Raw genomic sequence first — 18738 nt, forward strand, 5'->3', positions numbered from 1 at the left:
GGGGAACGCACACATATAGGCGAGGTCTAGATTTAAACAGCAATGAGGTTTATTTTAAAAGATCTTTCATATGTTTTGTGGATCGTTAAAATCGCATAATTATTGGGCCAAATACATATTTTAAAAGCTTTAACCCTTTAGATAATAGTGAAATTCGTGCAGATTTCCGGACAGAAAGATCCAGTTTCACAAATATATTCAAAACAAAACCATTCTTACACATGATTGCACGTTTTGTTGAGGAACATGGTTCTTGAAAATTCTCTGGGATCTGCAGGCCCGTTTTCACAAACCGCCCTGGAATCAATATTATTAACATCTTTTCACGAAAGACACGAATACCATATTGAAATTGTCCTGTTTATTCATTATGAAGTTTACGTTGAATATAGCCATTATTATTTTTTTAACACCAACATCAAAGACTTCCAAAGTCAAAGCTGTTTCATTTTTTTTTTTTTTTCTTTCAAAATGGACAGCACCATGCATTTCAACAATAACACAGAGCTACTACACTGGGCATGCGAGAGATGCGGAAACAGGGAGGGGAAGGGACAGTTTATTCCACGTTACAGAGCTTATTCAACTTAGCAGAGAATAGAAGACGACGGGAAAAGGCATCACTAAATTTCACCAAAATTAATATGACCATTCTTTGGTGTATCTGTAATTTCGGGACAACGTTACGCCATCAAATAAATTACAATTTACAAAACAACATTATTGTAATAAAGACTACATCAACATTCACGATCAACAATACAATTATATACAAGTCCGCCAGGAATAGGCCTGCCAGTTATTTAGGGTCTCGAAGGACAAATTTGTACTCTTAAACGAGTTTGTATAATGATGTGAATTTTGCATAAAATATCATTTTAAATAGTTTTTTTTAAATACAACACAAAATTCATTCGAACTCATATACTGTGTAAACGTCAACAAAGCACAAACGTTTGCAAAGCTTTATTTGTCCATATGCAGAAATTTGGGTGAATTTGTGGGTTTTGTTATGCAAACGCTACATTGCTATTGTATGGAATGTTCTTTGAGGCTTTTATAGGTTTTAAAAAAAGATGTTCCCCGTGTTTCAACGTGTTTCATTGATAGTACATGTATTTATTGTACATTAATCTTAAATACTGGTACCTAAATATCAAAACAATCGACGTGTGGTTTCACTCATTTGATGCTATATGGATTTATTAAACTTGCGCTGATGAGACAATGATGGATCCGACTGGTTAAACTTTGAAGGGTTGTGATGATGATGAGATCATATGGACAATGTCATCTGGACATAATTAATCAGAGATGACTGAATCATGTTAGAGATGACACTGTGCACACGTGTAGTCGGCGCGGTGTAGGCTGATTTTAGAGAGCTGTGTTTCCTGGCTTTCCAGTAGTTTTGGCATTTACGATAATGAACTAAATGAATTATTCGCCATTCGGTTATGACACTGTCACTGTATGTGTGCGTGTAGGCTATTCCTCTGGTCCCAATGACTATAATGTCCACTTCCATTTGAAATGTTGTAATGGTTTGAAAAAAGAGCGGACATCTCTGTCTAGTGTCGTTATTAAATATACGGCAAGTACGAAAATAGATTTTGAAGGCCTTTTTATTCCCCGTTTGACATCCGCTGCACTGTTTCGTGTCCCATTGTCAAAAAAAGAAAGAAAAAGAAATGCTTATAACTCCTGTGTATTTATCACGTTTCTAGTGGGTGACCGGGGAATGGGGTCATTGGGTCAGCAACATATGTGTTTAAAAACGCACTCTGTCAGAGCATTGTCCTTGGATCAGAGTTCCTATACGAGTCCTCCCCTTCCGAATCCGACGTTGGCATGTCGCTGGACGGGGTGTGGAGGTTGTTAGGTCCTGCGCTCCCCTGACATACGTACCACTCGTTGAGGTTCGTAACCTGGGGAGAGAGATTCGCTGATCGGCTCCTATGGGGCTCGGGCGTTGGCGAGAGGGGTGTTCCGAGAGACGTGGTGACGGAGTGGTAGCTCCCCGCGTTGACGGAAGGGGGTGGCGGCGACTTGCAGTGAACTTTCATGTGTTTCCTTAAGGAGCTGGGATGCGTGTACGACTTATCACAGCCTCTGACTTTGCAGTAGTAGGGCTTGTCGCTCGTGTGCACGTGCGAGTGTTTCTTTCTGTCGCTGCTGTTGGCGAATTTTCGGTCGCATCCGTCAAATTCACATTTAAATGGCTTCTCCCCTGGAAAGAAGGCAATATGTAAACAACCAGAAGATCATAAACATTTGTACATACCGAACATTCATAGATTAACTCCACAATATAATTATAAAATAACTACGTTTATGGGATACGTCAACCAGCATTCAAATATTGACATAAAGGCAATCTCGGCTTGTCTATAACCTTGTCTATAAAGTGAAATCGACCATATAATGCACCATCCACCATTTTGGACAGGACTTTGGCGATAGTATTTCGCTCTTTATCAGTAAAACATGGGCCCACATTGGGTCTTCGGACAGGACATTCAGTTGATTTAAGTAACGTTATCCGCTTAAAAATTCAGTTTAGACTGAATGCCCATAGAATGCCCATAAAGGCCCATTTTTTGTCAAAGTCTTATACATATTTTCGCGCATTTACGAATAAATGTCAGCGAAAGTGAAAATGATAGGTGTTCTGCACCGAAATATCACTGACTTTTACTAATTTTGGACCGTTTCATTCATCCAGCGAAGGGCGTAGTTAAATTTAATACCATACGCTTTGGAAACACAACACTTCCAGGGTAACTACTTCATAAATAGTTGGTGTGGCTCTATTTACCGCCGCGGGCCTTTCCTGTCTGGCATACATTTAATTTATTATAGGCCAACATCCTAAAGTGTGAGCCCGGTGCTCCCCTTTAAAAGCATGTGCATCTACTGGGAGCATTTCCCCCTCTGTACGTCATTCGCGATTATTACGCGCGTCTGTTGGACATCAAGCCTCCAACCAGAAAACTGTTTCCCGTCCACCGTGTATTTCTGACAATAAATTGAGTTATTTCATCGATAAATCAAATTGTTTGCATTTATATTATTGTTGTATGTATTATTGTATGTATGATTGTCGGTTGTATGTTATGCATGTGTAATTTGTGTACTGGTGAGATACGGATTATCTGCTTTCTATCAAGGGCAGGCCTTCATTTTGAACGAGGGCTGTGTGTGGGATTAAGAAGTGGAAGTCAGAAACCCCAAAGGCAAGATATGCAGAAGACTACTGCGGCTTTCATAGCAGCATATGGTCGATAGGTGTCAGAACCATGTCTTATATGTCAGTAATGCATGGTATTTCCGACCTGCCGGAAGCCTCTGATCTCTCCAACTTCCAGTCACTGGGACATACCAAACGACATTATAGGTTCCATTGGGGTTTCCCAGCTGGGAAAAAAGTTGAAGCTCCTATAAAAAAAATTAAATAAATAAAAAAACAGTGTTCTGGTTTATTATCCAACCCGCTCAATGTAAACGCGTGGGGTTTACAGGAACATGTTTCTGATAGTCTGGTGATTCAGTCTATTTGTCAAACGCAATGGGCATGCACAAATCAACAACAAAGTGCTCGCAGCGTACCGTGTAGCCGTTTTTTGTTTTGTTTTGTTTGCACTAGATCACTTCAGAACTTCAGTGGGCTACTTTAAATGCTTGCTTCGTGGAGTTTCCGAATCCCACCACGCTTGATGAACAAAGACGCTGACAGACTGCGGTTGCAGTGTTAAATTTCAGACGTGGGAGTAACTTGGTTCACAAAACAGGCCACAGTCTCCAAAGCCAGAGGTACTCTCCATCATACGGTTAAACAGAACCTTCCTCTCCACGGGCCAGTGGTTGACATAGAGTCCAAAATTCTAATTAACTGGACATAAATAGTTCCTTGTTCAAATCCTAATAACTTCATCAATTTGCGCTCTAACCTACGTTGTTTACAGAGTAGGCTTTTGTGCTTAACCCTTGTTGTCAAAGCATGAATGACTAACGTTTCATTTCTCCGCGAGATATTGACTGGAAATGGTTAAATATTCTGGGATATTTCATACTAGCCCCATGTTGGGCGAACCTATGGAACAAGTGCACACTCTTAGATTTTTCTTTTGATTTTTTGATTTTTCTGTTTAATAGAAATAGTGGTGGACTCGGTATTAAACAACAAAATGCGTCGAATGTTAAATTAGAGTAATCTTTCTTTTGAAAAAAACATGCGGTTTATACAGGGCTCTGTTGTATCAAGATTTGCATTAGCAGAGGAATTGTGAATGCTACGTCTGACGAAGAACTGTGACAAGACAATAAATCAGCAAAACAATTAGCTAAGCCGTACGTACCTAAGCATTCTCCAAGGAATAATATCTGCCCAAAGCGATGCGTTTAACCCGGGCTCAAAAATGAAGTGCGACTCACTTTTCTTAAACTACAGTGCTCGTAAATACTGATTTAGGTGACCATTTAAAGCATAAATATTCTCGTGACATTAGCTGGTGAATCAAATAAAATAATTTGAAGAAAGCAACACACATTCCACTATGAAGAAATTGACTGCGACAAGGGTTAATTAAATTCTTCAATCTAGGATGTTTTTTTGTTTTTTTTTGTGGTTGTCACGAGTTCCAGTAAGTAGGCTAATCGTAGGCACTTTTTTAATAGCCGAAATTATCTTGCCATCTTAACGTTTTATACCGTGTAACTCAGTAAGAGCACCGGGTTGCAGTTTTGTACAGAAAGAGAGAAAGGTGTGTGAATTTACTGGTTCTTAAGGACAATCCGAACTGACCTGTGTGCGTCCGCTTGTGGATCTTGAGGTTTTCCGAGCGCGCGAAGACCTTACCGCAGCCGGGGAACGGGCAAGGGAACGGCTTCTCTCCCGTGTGAACTCGGATGTGATTGATCAGTTTGTACTTCGCCTTAAACGCTTTCCCCTCTCGCGGACACTCTTCCCAAAAGCAGACGTGCGTGCTCTGCTCGGGACCGCCGACGTGCTCCACGGTGACATGGTTAACCAGCTCGTGCATGGTGCTGAAAGTTTTGGAGCAGGGCTTCTTGGAAGTTTGCTCCTGGTCAATCCACTTGCAGATTAACTCTTGCTTGATGGGCTGCCTCATGTACCGTAAGAACGCCCCCGCCGCTCCGTGAGGAGCCGAAGCGATGTTCACATTTAAGTTCATGGAGTTGTAGCTATTGAGAGAGGACGGTCCATAGTGGTCGGGCCTGTGGCCGAAGTGTTCCGGCCGTGCGTATATGTCCCCCGGAAGACCCAGGCGCATCTGCCCGTTCAGAGCGTGGTGATGGTGGTGGTGGTGGGCCGCGGGCGCCGCCTGGTCGTGAAGTCCAGAGAAAAGCGGATGGGCACCGCCTTCCGTGTGCCCGTAAGCACCTGTTGGGGAGATGAACATGCCGTGTGGATGGGGGGAGGGGGCGGAAGTGTGCTGGTCGCCAAGCGCCTGCATAGCAGAGGCCGAGAGCTCTCTCCTGAGAATGTAGTCCCTGTTGGTGGCGTAGCTGGAGTGGGGGTGAGCGACGGGGAAACCAACTGCGGTCTGAGACGGAGCGAAAGGCACGGCCGTCTGGGCTTCGGGGTGGCTCTGAGCGGGACTAAGTTTGAGCGCGTTTGCCTGTGCCATGTGCTCGGGTCCGAATGGCGTGAGTGCCCCTCCGGGGTCGCTGCCCGCCTCCCCGGGGTGGAGGTGGGCATGGTGGGAGTGAGGGTGATGCCCCCCTGTCCCTGGGAAGCCTGTCACATTCTGATGAGGAAGGGGTTGAGTCGCTGCCAAATCCGCTAATCTTAGCGCCGGATTCCTTTTGCTCAAAGGGGACTCCATCGCTATAGCGCGCTTAGACCATCCGCCTTCGCCGCTATTGTATTTCCCCGCTATGCGCCTTCCAAAACATTCATATATAAATATATATTAGTATATAGCGGTCTATATAACTTCTTTTGTCCTGCCTGTAACTCTGCTTCTTCCTTTTCCCCACTCTGTCCTCGAGCGATTGGCAGAACACACAACAGTTGGAGGACACAGTGGGGAATACAGTTTAGAAATGGCACTGCGGGTATTGGACGTATTTCGGTGACTGGCAGTTAAGGGAACGAAGCGATTGGCTGTCGTTCAGCGCAGAGGCACAGCGGGGATCCGCCCCTTTACTCTCCGTGGCGCTGTTGTCTCCAAAAGTTGTGGTGGAAAAGTTATCCGGAGATGCGTTTAGGCCCGAGTACAATGTATTCCTGTTTTATTATGGTGCTTGCGCACGTGGTTCAATCTAAACAAAATATAAGACGTTTAGCAATTTCTGTTATCTTACTGTTATTCTCTTGATTTCGTTTTAAAATGTATTTCTAGTTAACACACATACGTTATAAACTAATTTTTCAGCATACGTTTTAAAATATCCACCACAGTTATAACCGTTATCAACAAGTGCAAAGGCTTTTGCGCTGCAGTTGTACGTTCCCCTTTGTTTACACCCATCAAAATTAAAAAAGAAATCAGAATAATTAGCCTAAATGCAGAGAGATAATCTTCCACCACTTCGAGGCAGGTGGATGACCAAAATGTAAACAGATTTTCAAACTGCCTGCTGAAATTCTGTCACAGCCTGCGTAGTCGTCTGCATGGTAACTTGTTTGTTTGTAATCCACAGGAACACGAAGAGTGTGTTCTAAATGAAATGCAGAAGAGAAAATCAGAAAAATACTACAGAGTTTCATATTTTATTAGAATGCGCATCTCCTTTTGTGTGCAATCGAGCTTTTAGGAATAACCGCTTTGCCATGTTATTTCAGCTGAGAACTAATACATTCGTTTTTTGTCGCTATTCACCTTTGTGTTCAATCAAGACGCAAAGTGCTTTGGTCAGTAACGGGTGTAAGACATATCTTTGGTAGGCTACTGACTGTATCCACACAATACATCGTTTTGAATCCAGTCATATTTCATAAAATGCTCACGTTCACGAAATGACATCACGTTATTGTAGCTCAGGAAAATATAATGCACTGTATGTTTTTGAAAGGTAAAATTAGCTACGATTAATTTTAGTAGGCACTATGTATGGAGACATCCATACACCAATAGGCCCACGAAATGAAGAAAAATAAAATTTCACACAATATTAATTAGTTGACAGTATTTTGTCTGGAAATATGATGGGATCTCAGGATGTCATTTAAGGTGAAAGAAATTAATTTATATAGTTCTACATATAACATGTAACAGCGAAATGGATTGATTTAGTTCAGTAGATGTGTCTGTGCTTTGGACTTTTACACTTGAAATGGTGTAAAATACCAGTTAAACATAGCTTTGGGAACATTCTTCCAGATCCACCAATTTGATATTGGGGAAGCTATCTTAAGCAGGATGTACTTTGAATATAGCTAATGAATTAATCAGAAGCTATTACACATACACACATACATACACACGCACCTGTGTGCGTGTCTGTGTGTGTGTGTGTGTGTGTGTGTGTGTGTCTCAGTATTCTCTATGCAGGTGCATATGTATATTCCATCTTAAATCTTTTATTTGCTGCCATGTTGTTCCCTGTTAATAGCTACAACAGTGACACAATCACCTTTTTGTGACTTTGAAAGGAACATGTAGAGTCTCCATCCTGTGTCTTGAACATCTTACACGCTTGTGATGGATAAAGACCTTGGATGACCTTTTTGATTGCCCTGATAGGAAATGCCCATCTGTCTATAAATAGTTGGTAAAAAATCTGGGTGTTCCGTATCCATCACGGCTAATATTGCATTTGGTTGTGTAGGGCTCATGAGTATCATCATGGTAGCTTGTGTGTACCGTTTTAATATTTTGATTAAACTCAAGTAAGCTTGTTTTTGGAAATGACGTTTAAAAAAAGTGAATTACATTATAATGTGTATTTGTTTCTTCAGTTTATTACAGTACAAAAACACAAAATGGGACTGTGGTGTTGTTTAATATAGTCTACAATAACCAACACCAATAGTGATATATATGCTTTGTTCAAACATATGGGAAAACTATATACTTTTATTTCAATACATTTCCTCTCATGTTTCAATGTTTTTTATTAAGTATTCTCATTTCTTTCTGAAAACCATAGTTATTAAAATTATTGGCACCCTTAACATTTGCTGTGAAAAAAAAAAAAAATCTAACAATTTTTTAAAAATGTTACTTCATTTAGATAATCTCGGTCTAAAGGAACTATATTGTCTTTCCGTCACTTCCTGTTTCAAGAGTATAAAAATGAGGCAACAAGCATGTAAAATCCCTTTGTCATCCATCAGCATGGGAAAAGCCAAAGAACCGTCACTACAAAAGAGGGTACTGGGTACAAGGCATAAATGGTTAAACACTTTGCATTATAAGGGTAATAAGGGAAAGAAAAGTAAAACATATGGAATGGTTGTGCCCTGGCCAGGAAGAGGACACGAGTGCATGTTGTCCGAACGGTGAGGGAGGCCAAACAGGATCACAGTTTAAGAATTTCAGAGATCGGTCGCATCGTGGGGTCACCAAGACCCAAAAAGTAAAATGGCACCTCCATACCTACAAAGTCTTTGGAAGGGTGGCAGGGAGACAGCACTTGCTGAGCACAGTAAACTAAAGCAAATATCATTGGAATTATGACTGAGGGTGCTATGGTCAGATAAGACAAAAATTGAACGTTTTGTCTTAGGAGAAGGAGAAGTGCCTCGTACCTGCTGTAGAATATGGCGGTGGGTCATTAATGGTATTGGAGATATTTTGCTGCCAGTGGTCCCGGGGCACTATTTAACATCAATGGCATAATGAATTCAGAAAAGTACTGGGAAACTTTGGCAGAAAATCTGGTTGCCTCTGCTAGGAAGCTGGAGTCTTGGTAATCTAGGTCTAGGTAGATTTTCCTGCCAGACAATGACTCCAAGCATACATCAAAATCCACACAGAAATGGTTAAGTGAAAATAACATTCTCCGTGGCCACCTCCAGACTTAAATCCCATCAAAAACCTGTGGTCTGAACTGAAGGGGGGGGGGGGGGGGGGGCAAGGATATCAATGATTCTGAAAAGTTCTGCCTGGACTAATGCCCAATGCGTTCTCTAACCTTCTCACAAGTTATAGGAAAAGACTCATCTTTACCTGGGGTGTTTGCAAAAAGTATTAAACCAGGGGTGCCAATAATTGTGAAACCTGCTTTTTGGTTTGGAGATTTTTTTTAATTTTTTTTATTCCCTTTGAGAAAAATGTAGGACTGTGGTTGATTCCACTGAATCATTAATTAAAAGAGCACTACTTTACACATGTTGGACAATAAATAAAAATGTCAATAACTTTTTATATTTTTAGTTTTCTGCTGATATTTATCAAGTGTGCCAATAATCCAGGAGAACACTATATATAAAGAGAGCCTTTAGTTGTTTGCCTTGAAACAATGGAGGTTGTGTACAAAGGTTTGTTTACGGAAGGGAGCACGTGCGGGTTTTTACGGGTCGCACAGTAGGTCATATGCCCTTGAAGTAGCCTCCACGTTGGCATCAATCAAACATGCAGGCTCCAAGCTTGTTGACGCTTCTGTCGAATTTACGCGTTTATAAAAAGCATTGTACGACAGTTTCCATAAGGCCCGCACATATACGACTTCTGAGCATGAGATTATGTGATTTGCATTATTTAATATATATAGCCTAACAATTGTAGACATCCGCATTATAACAACTGTAGGCCAAAATTAAGTAAACGCGCATGCTTAGTTAAATATTCACATTAATAGAAACCAACTCGGTGCTGACTATATTTTTAACATTTTAAATCTAAAATCCAGAACGGCTTGAGATGTTAATGGTGTACACGACACATGGTGTCCATGTAGCCTGCGTGTATTGTAGCCTACATAAATACGTTTACCCAGTCTGCTCTTTTTTTGTCCTGACATAATTATTACCCCCCTTAACCTGTTGAAATGCTTGTATTTAACATGTGCTCGTACGTTTTTAGTTTCTCTCGTATCTCTTTTTTTTTTCTTTTTTTTTTTAAAGCTAAATAAGATGTGGCGAAATCAGGACCATCAACAGAGAGGGAGCCGCAGCCTGATTGCGTTCTCTTTCTCCTTCTCTTTTTTCGTCTTCGCGCTGACGGGGGAAAGAGGGGTTTTGCGGTTTTCCTGAGAAATAAAGCAGGTCTTAAAGGGGTCGGCAGACGCGGCTTTGAACTTGGATAAGCTCGTATGATTCCTGCAGGGCGGATAGAAATGGTGTGGTGGAAGAATAGCAGCCTACATAATGTCCAGACTGCGGGGCTTTGGGCTGGTCAGAGCCAGAATTCCCAAGTTTTTAATATGTCCTACAGCTCCTATTATTTACTGTTTGAAACTTTGGGAAGTAACAAGTAGAAGAGAAAGTTCTGGTCCGTGTTTGGACAGAGCCTTAAGGGACAAAACGCGTGAGTAAACTGCTTTAACCGCAACGATCCAGTGAGCGTGTATCTTTGGGCTACTGATTGTAGATTTAGTTTTTCGTTTGTACTTTGAACAAAAAAAACAAAAAAACACTAAGAATGTACCGTTCACGTGAAAAGTGTAAACATAAATATATATTTATCCAGACTGATTAAATTCCTCACAAGGCATCGTTGTGATTAAATCGGGCGTTTCGAGTAATTGAGGACGTATGCAAATTGTAACAGGCAAGGTGTGAGATAATAATTAACATTGCCACTTTGAAACCTCGCACAAAATATCCACTTTTCTTAAGATGCAATCCTTTAATTTGTAGACTTGTTATGGTAAAGCTACTGCGGTTTTCCACGCGGTGTATTTTTTATTTATTTATTTTGCATGAAAGAAGATTGGCACATTAGTGACTTGGTTTCGATGAATGTAAAAAAATAAGCATTCTTTTTAATGTTTATAAAATGGTGTGTGAGAATGCGAGCATGTACGCGGACGTGTAGGCTTGTGGAAAGATAAGATATTTAGAGATTTTATTCTTCTCATTATTATTATTAGGCTGTTATTGTCATTTGTGTAGTTTTTATTATTATTAATCATTATAATCATAACAATAACAACAGAAATAATAACAATTATATATTATTCTGAAATAACTGACAGGGAAGAATTGATAAACTCATATCTAATAAATCATATTGATAACCCATATACCAATGACTCTAAATGAGATTTGCAGCTATGTTTAGCATTATTATCCAATGATATAGGACCGATGAGCACTTCTCCCATTCATCCGTTGTTGATAGCATGCTCAAAAGAAGAGAGATGGTAGATTTAATGTCCTATTTGTAGTTTCCTCAGTTTGCACACACATGCAGCATATATAATTGCACTGAGTAAATCGGTGGAAGGTCTGTTTAATTAGTCTAATGAAGATGCTCGGTATTTAGAAAGAAAAAAAGAAGAATTGTGCTCATGCGATTTCAAAACCGCCTATGATTTAACAGAAATTACGCATTCTCGGCAACGTGATTATATGAATGTCCGTTAAAGGCTTTAGGCAGCCGTATTCAACAGGCCGTGAAAATGGACTGCCCTCGCGATCAGAGAACACTGGTTACATTCGAAATAACGATTATTAATTTGCGTTCAACTTGAGCTGAATAGTGGTTATATCAAGATGTCCCTGAATTCTTCCGAATAGATTATCAATAAACCGGCGTTTTTGGTTTGTATGTTTGTTTATTTTCAGTTTTTGGTAATTAGACTTCTAAACTAAGTAATTAGCGGTGGTAAGAGCCATGGACCCAAAAAATAATAGTCTAAAAAATAGGCCAATAGTCTTTAAATAATCTATGAGCCTCTGAACCTCGGGTTTCCCGATATCTCCGCCGAAAGTGTGTTTATTGTCTTTCTCTGGATAAGCCTTTCCGAAAAAAGTAGGCGGTAATTATCGGTGGAAAATGGCGAGCAGCTATTAGTCGCGAAAGGGGTACCTGTCATTGGCTGCCTACCCGGGATTGATGAGACGTGGTGGCCAATGAGACTGCTTCAAGTGAATGGCTGGGCCCCAGTTAAAGGGGGAGTAAAAGGAGGAATTGTCAGTCCAGTGAGAAAGGGGGACCCACCGCGATAAACACAGACACACGAAAGAAATAAACACAACCAATCGGAACGACAATCCGAGATGCATCGAGGATCCGCAGTCTCTGAGACGAAGATTTAGTGAGATAATTATTAATTCTAAGTGCTTGTGTAAAAAAGCACTGCCATTCGCCATTCAATTTATCAAGGGAAAACGCAGAGGACCCTTTCCGCATCTTTTTTTTTTTTCATGGGGATTGTGCGTTACAAGTTAACTACAAGGGGAAAGTGTATAGCGTTCAGTAAGACGAGCTGTAGAGGTTGTGTTTTTTTCTGCTAGCGGATCATCGCTTTGAACTTCGACCGATGTGGTGTTTTTCAGCTTCGGAAGGCGACACCTCCGTAGAAGGCTAGGTGTTCATATATTTTGTTTTTATTTACTTGACTGTTGACGGGACTTGCTGTCGCGCATACATTTGAATCGAACAAAGACTTAATTCTGAGAACAAAACACAAGAAAAATGTTATTGGACGCTGGTCACCAGTTCTCTGGTTTAGGAGTTGGTTCGTTTGCCAGGCATCACTCGTCAGGCGAAATGCAGGACAGAGACTTGAGTTTAGCGCAGAATAGCTTTGTCGATTCTGCACACATGGGCGCTTTTAAACTGAACCACGATCTCTCCCCTGGACAGACCTCCGCGTTCACCTCGCAGGCAGCCGGTTACCCCGCGGCGGCGCTGGGTGCCCATGCGGCTCACGTCACGTCGTACGCCAGTTCGCCTTTTAACTCGACCCGGGAGTTTCTCTTTCGGAGCCGCGGCTTCGGGGACTCGTCTCCGGCCGGCAGTCAGCATGCTCTCTTCGGCCCCACGGCGGGGTCTCTCCATCACTCCCACACAGACGGCCAGGGCCACATATTGTTCCCGGGGATCCACGATCAGCACGGCTCCCACGGCTCGCCGAATGTGCTGAACGGACAAATGCGGCTCGGACTACCGGGGGAAGTTTTCGGACGGTCGGATCAGTACCACCAGGTTTCCAGTCCGAGGACTGACCCGTACTCCGCGGCTCAGCTCCACAATCAGTACGGCTCCATGAACATGAACATGGGCATGAACATGGCAGCGCATCACCACCCGGGCGCCTTCTTCCGCTACATGCGGCAGCAGTGCATCAAACAGGAGCTCATCTGCAAGTGGATCGACCCGGAGCAGCTCAGCAGCCCGAAGAAGAGTTGCAATAAAACTTTCAGCACCATGCACGAGCTGGTGACACACGTCTCCGTGGAGCACGTCGGCGGACCCGAGCAGAGCAACCACATCTGCTTCTGGGAGGAGTGCGCGCGCGAGAGCAAGCCCTTCAAAGCCAAATATAAGTTGGTGAATCACATCCGCGTGCACACGGGGGAGAAGCCCTTTCCCTGCCCGTTCCCCGGGTGCGGGAAGGTCTTCGCGCGCTCGGAAAACCTCAAGATCCACAAACGGACTCACACAGGTAATTGTAAAAATAATAATCATAATATTAGTTTTTTTTTAAAAGATTTCAAGGTTTTTGGTTTGTTTTATGACTGTGTTTGATCTTGCGTTTTGATGGTAATGCCTACGCGTGGCAATATTGGCTGCTGTATTTGTGAAGGTGTGCTATTGATTTACTTAAGATTGTTGGATGGTGGCTAGATTTCTCAGGCTTCTGTTGGATTTGGGAAAATGTAACAAAATTCGGCGTTTGTTGTTATGAAGGTTAGATTCCTTGCAGTAATTGTAATTGTGTCTGCTTTCTGCTCAGTTTAATTGTAAAAGATGAAGGAAAAGTGTCTTGTAAAGATTGTTCGTCTCGTCCAGCATCTACGCAATTTCTTGCAACAGTTTGTTAAATTATGTAACAGTCTGGGAGGGTTTTGTCCGTAAACTTTAAAACGGGTCAAAGGCGACGTAAGGGCTCACAGTTTCTCCCAAGCCGCGTGCGCGCAGTAGTGGTTTAAATTCCAATTCCTGGAAACGCGTTTGCCAGTGTGAATGCACTTAACGGGAATATTGGAACAATTAATTATTATTGATGAAATACATTTTAAATAAGGAGAAAATGTTGACAGGAATGGACGGTTTAGAGGCCCGTTCCTCGCGCATTTCATTGACGGTGGGTGCGAGACAGGCAATTACAAGGATTTTGCATTTTATCATTTACCCAGTGAATCCATTGTGTTTTGCCGACGTGAAATCGTCAAGGTGTTAATTGCAGTCGTATCGTTCCTTAGCAAATGGAATGACTCGTAGGTTAGGCTATGTGTATGCATGTGCCACTGTAGTAGCTCCAGTGCGTGAATTAGTAACGATTCAATATACACTATAATTTAAAATAACGGTTTTTTTCCGGAGGTGTATTTTCAGTTTATTTCCAAATACGAATTTATTTCAAATTCGAGTTTTTGTTGAGATAATGGTGCACATTAAGGCTACGGGTTTAATGCCATTTTGCGTTCAGATTAAAGATAGAAAAATAATACGATTGTCTTTTTAGTTTGTTTGCATTAGTGTAGTTAAATGGGCTACGGCTGATATAACACGGTGCTGAACTTTTATTTAATGTCGTACATTGTCCGATTGTGAATTACCCACGTTTATATATTCATATTAAATGGTCTAATTTGAGATAAATAATAACTTGAAGTGCCGTTTTACGCTTCGACTTGTAGTCACGTCTCTCTGTGATTTTCCTGCAGGAGAGAAACCGTTCCAGTGCGAGTTTGAAGGCTGCGACAGACGCTTCGCCAACAGCAGTGATCGCAAGAAGCACATGCACGTCCATACTTCCGACAAGCCCTATCTGTGCAAAATGTGCGACAAGTCCTACACGCACCCCAGCTCCCTAAGAAAGCACATGAAGGTAAGCGAATTATAAAAGTAAAAATTCTCCACTCCACCCCCCCTCCCCCTCTTCTCTCTCTCGCTCTGTCTCTGTCTCTCTCAAATACACACACACTCCTTCATGCTTTTTGCGCGCGGCCGCTCGCTAACTTCTGTCATTTTACTGCATATTTGGTGGGGCATAGTTCCAATTATCCGGGACCGGTTGCTAACTTGATTCCTGCGTTCTTTTATAGGTGCACGAATCGACTCCTACGGCGTCTGACTCCTCACCGGCGGCCAGCTCTGGCTACGAGTCCTCGACGCCTCCCGGCCTGGTCTCCCCGTCCACAGAGACACAGAACAACAACAATCTGTCGCCGGCATCAGCTGTTCACAATAACAGCGGACACAGCAGTCTGTCGTCCAATTTCAGTGAATGGTATGTGTAGGACACAAACTTTAGACCCAGTTAATAGAGCATAGGACAAGCAGAAGATCCATGTATGTATATATAAATATATATAAGTCTTGTACAAAGGAACTAATACGTAATGGACGCTGTAATATTATGCGTTTAAAGACTTCAAGGAAATTGCATTGTGAATATAATAATCAACCGAAGAAAATTTGTTCAAGATCTATTCCACATTTTGTATATAATAACAGATAATAATGACTTGCTGTCTTTCCCATGGTTGTAATAGATTTTGTCAGTTTTAGATGTATAGATGTTCATTCAATGGTAGCTGTTTCTCTAACTGGACTTTTAGTGCACACATTCTAATGGAAAAAAAAACTTTTGTATTATGATGTTAAATATTGTGATCCAGTTAAGGCAAGTTGATTGTAACTATACTACTATAAACAGGAAACCGTGCCAAAGTTAAAACTTAACTCAAACAGACACAATATTTGCTTGTGAATGTATATTTTTCCTTCGCCGGGTTTAACTTGTGATGTTTTTTGTGCTTTGCAAGTTTGAATTGTGAAATACTATTTGGAAGATTAGGGGGGAAAATAAATGTTGTGTCGTTAGATTTTCTGTAACTACACCCTTCCTTTTGTAAATATCAGCTGCCATATTTATCCATTTGTAATTAAATTATGCTATTTACTTGCTTCAGATGAAACAATATTTATAAAGAATGTTTCTTAACTATAAATATGTACAATTACGAGCTAAACACGAGGCAGTTGTTTTGTTGTGTTTAAGAGGTGTTTTCTCCATTCTTGTGATAAGTTTTAAGAATTTTACTGCATAAAGAAATATAATAAAATGTGTTGCAAGTGTTTGATTATCATCTCCTTTCTGTTTGACTGGCAACGCTTTATTAGCATCTAGCACTGAGTCTTTATCGTTATTAGAATGTACCGCTCATGCGTTGCCAAATTAATGAAAAGGAGACGACGAGCCTTACTAAACGTTGTCTCATTAAAACCATAAAACGCCATATGTAAGGATATGTGGGAGTTGTATTATCTGGTGTTCGAAAATACATTTTTGTTAATCCCTCTGTGATATGGGAACGTCCAGTCTCAATATTTAATGTCCTGAGATTGTATCTCCAGTTATGAGGTTGACATACTCACAGAGAATCTTTTAAATGAAGAAATAAAAATAAATAAAAAAATGTGCATAAAATACAGGCTGACAGAATTACGTGCAGAACAAATGTGGACATCCAGGTCTCGCTCCGCAGTTGGCATATCAGCGAATTATTTTATGAGGAAAGGTCGATTATTTGTGGGTGGTTATCTGCTGGTCGGAAAATAATCTGCGTTGATATTCCCATGCAATACAAACTTGCCTGTGTTCTGGGGGGAAGGCTTCGCCGTCTGAATTTCCAATAAATAGGTTTCTCACTACGTAAACCATGGGACAGGCCTATAGTTTAGGCCTTTTATGAGTTCGCTCGCTGCGAATGACTTCTGCGTTGTGACTTTTTTAAAAAGGAGTTCTAAATACAACCAAATCCACGCAGGCAAGCCTGTAGGCGCCGGTTGGGTTACGACGCCACCGTCTCGCGGCGGACTCAACGACTCGAAAAGTGACCGAAGCTTCTTCTTCCAGACGCATAAATAGGTCGTTTGTAACCGAATCTCGAATGCTCAATTCGACACGTTCAACCAAATCTGTGAAATAGAAGTGTGGGGTTTTTTTTGTTGGTTTTTTTGTTGTGGTTGAAGGGTCTGCGCCCCTCCCCCACGCGGGGCTAAAATAAAGCTCGGTGCTGAGGAGCACTGGACTTGAACTTGACATCGCGTTGAGTGGCGAGGAGGCAGCCCCTTTGTGCCGAAAACATATAGTGTGGCACGTAAGGAGGTCGATATATATGGGGTCAGCCATTTTATTGATCCACTTGTCACTTGTCGGAAATGTCCCATTGTTCGGCATTTTTTATTTGCATATTTCATGTTTTTTATTATTATTATTATTATTTCAGGATTGTATGCGCACAGTGGCGATCTGGAGATAATAGGTATATGATCTAAAATGGAAAAAAATGTTTATTATGCAGCATATATATAATTAAATATATAATTAAATAAACGCAACTGGGCTGCCCTGTTCGCATTTCTATTTAATTTCTGTACAACCCAATGCTAATAGTTGTAGGCTATACTAGTATATATAAATCGATTCCGTCGAAAGAAATAGCTCTTTCGAACCAAGTTGGATGTCTGTTAGCAACAAGAACCCTTTGTCATTTTACATCTCAATGAGATATTTATCACAGATTCAAAGAAATATCCATCTACTGCACTGGAACATGTTTCTGTTTTGGAAACATTTGTTCAGAACATTCACTCGAATTTTCATTTTCATGAAAACTAGTTATATATAGCATATAGGCTATATCAGATTTCAGAAAGTAATGCAAACTCTGTTGCCAAGTCAGATTACAGTCTACATGGCAAAATCATCTTCATATATAGCCTATGGGTTACCTTTGCCCTAAATCGTGAACGATGAACTGATAAAACAAACGAAACTTTGCAAGACCTAACAACCCTGAACGCGTAATAGTCTTTAATTAATTTAAGAGTAGGCCCGTGCCAAACTAAAATGACGTGAACGGAGTGAATAATTGTATTTATAGTGGTGTAGGAATAGCGTCTAGTTCTCCCTTGTTATGCTATTAACGTAACGAGCCTTGGGTAGCCCGAGTTGAAAAGCACACACCGCGGCTGCGTGCGGCGCGCGAAGACGCTGAAGTCTTCGTATGCGCCAGTTCTAACGGAAACCTGCGTGTCTTGTTAACGCCGGTGTTATTTTCAGCTACTGGCACCAACTTGTAGACGCGTCGAACCTGCAAGGTTGACTGTACAGTGCTATATGTAGCTACTGTAGGCGATGCAGCTATGTTTGCATATTCACATCCACAGATATTGTCAGAATACTTCTGCGGTAGGAGATGCTCTCGCTGTCTCGCTGTAGTTTTTTTTCTTTCTTTCTTTTTTTGCCCCTTTAGGATGAAGATTACGTGATCTGTAAGGAGAGAGTGGAAAGGTCAGCCACACGCAGAGTGTCGATGCAGTTTCGCTCTCAGCACACGCTGCTTATGATATTGACCCACCGGGCAAAGCAACAAAAAAACAGAAAAGAAATAGAAAAAAAGGACGAAACTCTTTTTGGTCAATTATTGTGACAGTTGGTTGAATTTGTCCAATCGAAATTTTGATTTGTAGATTTGCTGAAACAAAACAAATGCGGAGTCGTCAGAAATTAACTCCATGCTTTTCATTGTGTAGGCTTATTTTGTGTATTTCAATAGAGACGTGTAATTAGAGCAGGCAAATTTAATTAATAATTAAAACTGCCATTTAAACAGGATGCTTCTAACTGTCCGTGTGCGCT

General features: G+C 41.3%; 2 protein-coding genes across 2 annotated transcripts; one reads left to right on the forward strand and one right to left on the reverse strand.

Annotated features, from left to right (window-relative positions):
• Window positions 1-346: 346 nt before the first annotated feature.
• On the reverse strand, window positions 347-5889 carry LOC133116791 (zinc finger protein ZIC 5-like). Its single transcript, XM_061226734.1, has 2 exons — window positions 4805-5889; window positions 347-2230 (listed from the first exon to the last, which is right to left on the reverse strand). The coding sequence occupies exons 1-2, from the start codon at window positions 5847-5849 to the stop codon at window positions 1788-1790; spliced, it is 1488 nt and encodes a 495-aa protein (XP_061082718.1). The 5' UTR covers window positions 5850-5889; the 3' UTR covers window positions 347-1787.
• A 6179-nt stretch (window positions 5890-12068) lies between these two features.
• zic2a (zic family member 2 (odd-paired homolog, Drosophila), a) lies at window positions 12069-16169 on the forward strand. The gene is made up of 3 exons (XM_061225936.1): window positions 12069-13527; window positions 14753-14916; window positions 15134-16169. Exons 1-3 carry the CDS (start codon window positions 12555-12557, stop codon window positions 15326-15328), a joined length of 1332 nt encoding a protein of 443 aa, XP_061081920.1. The 5' UTR covers window positions 12069-12554; the 3' UTR covers window positions 15329-16169.
• Window positions 16170-18738: the final 2569 nt, after the last annotated feature.

Source organism: Conger conger, chromosome 17 (genome assembly GCF_963514075.1).
Source record: "Conger conger chromosome 17, fConCon1.1, whole genome shotgun sequence".
Taxonomy (NCBI): domain Eukaryota; kingdom Metazoa; phylum Chordata; class Actinopteri; order Anguilliformes; family Congridae; genus Conger; species Conger conger.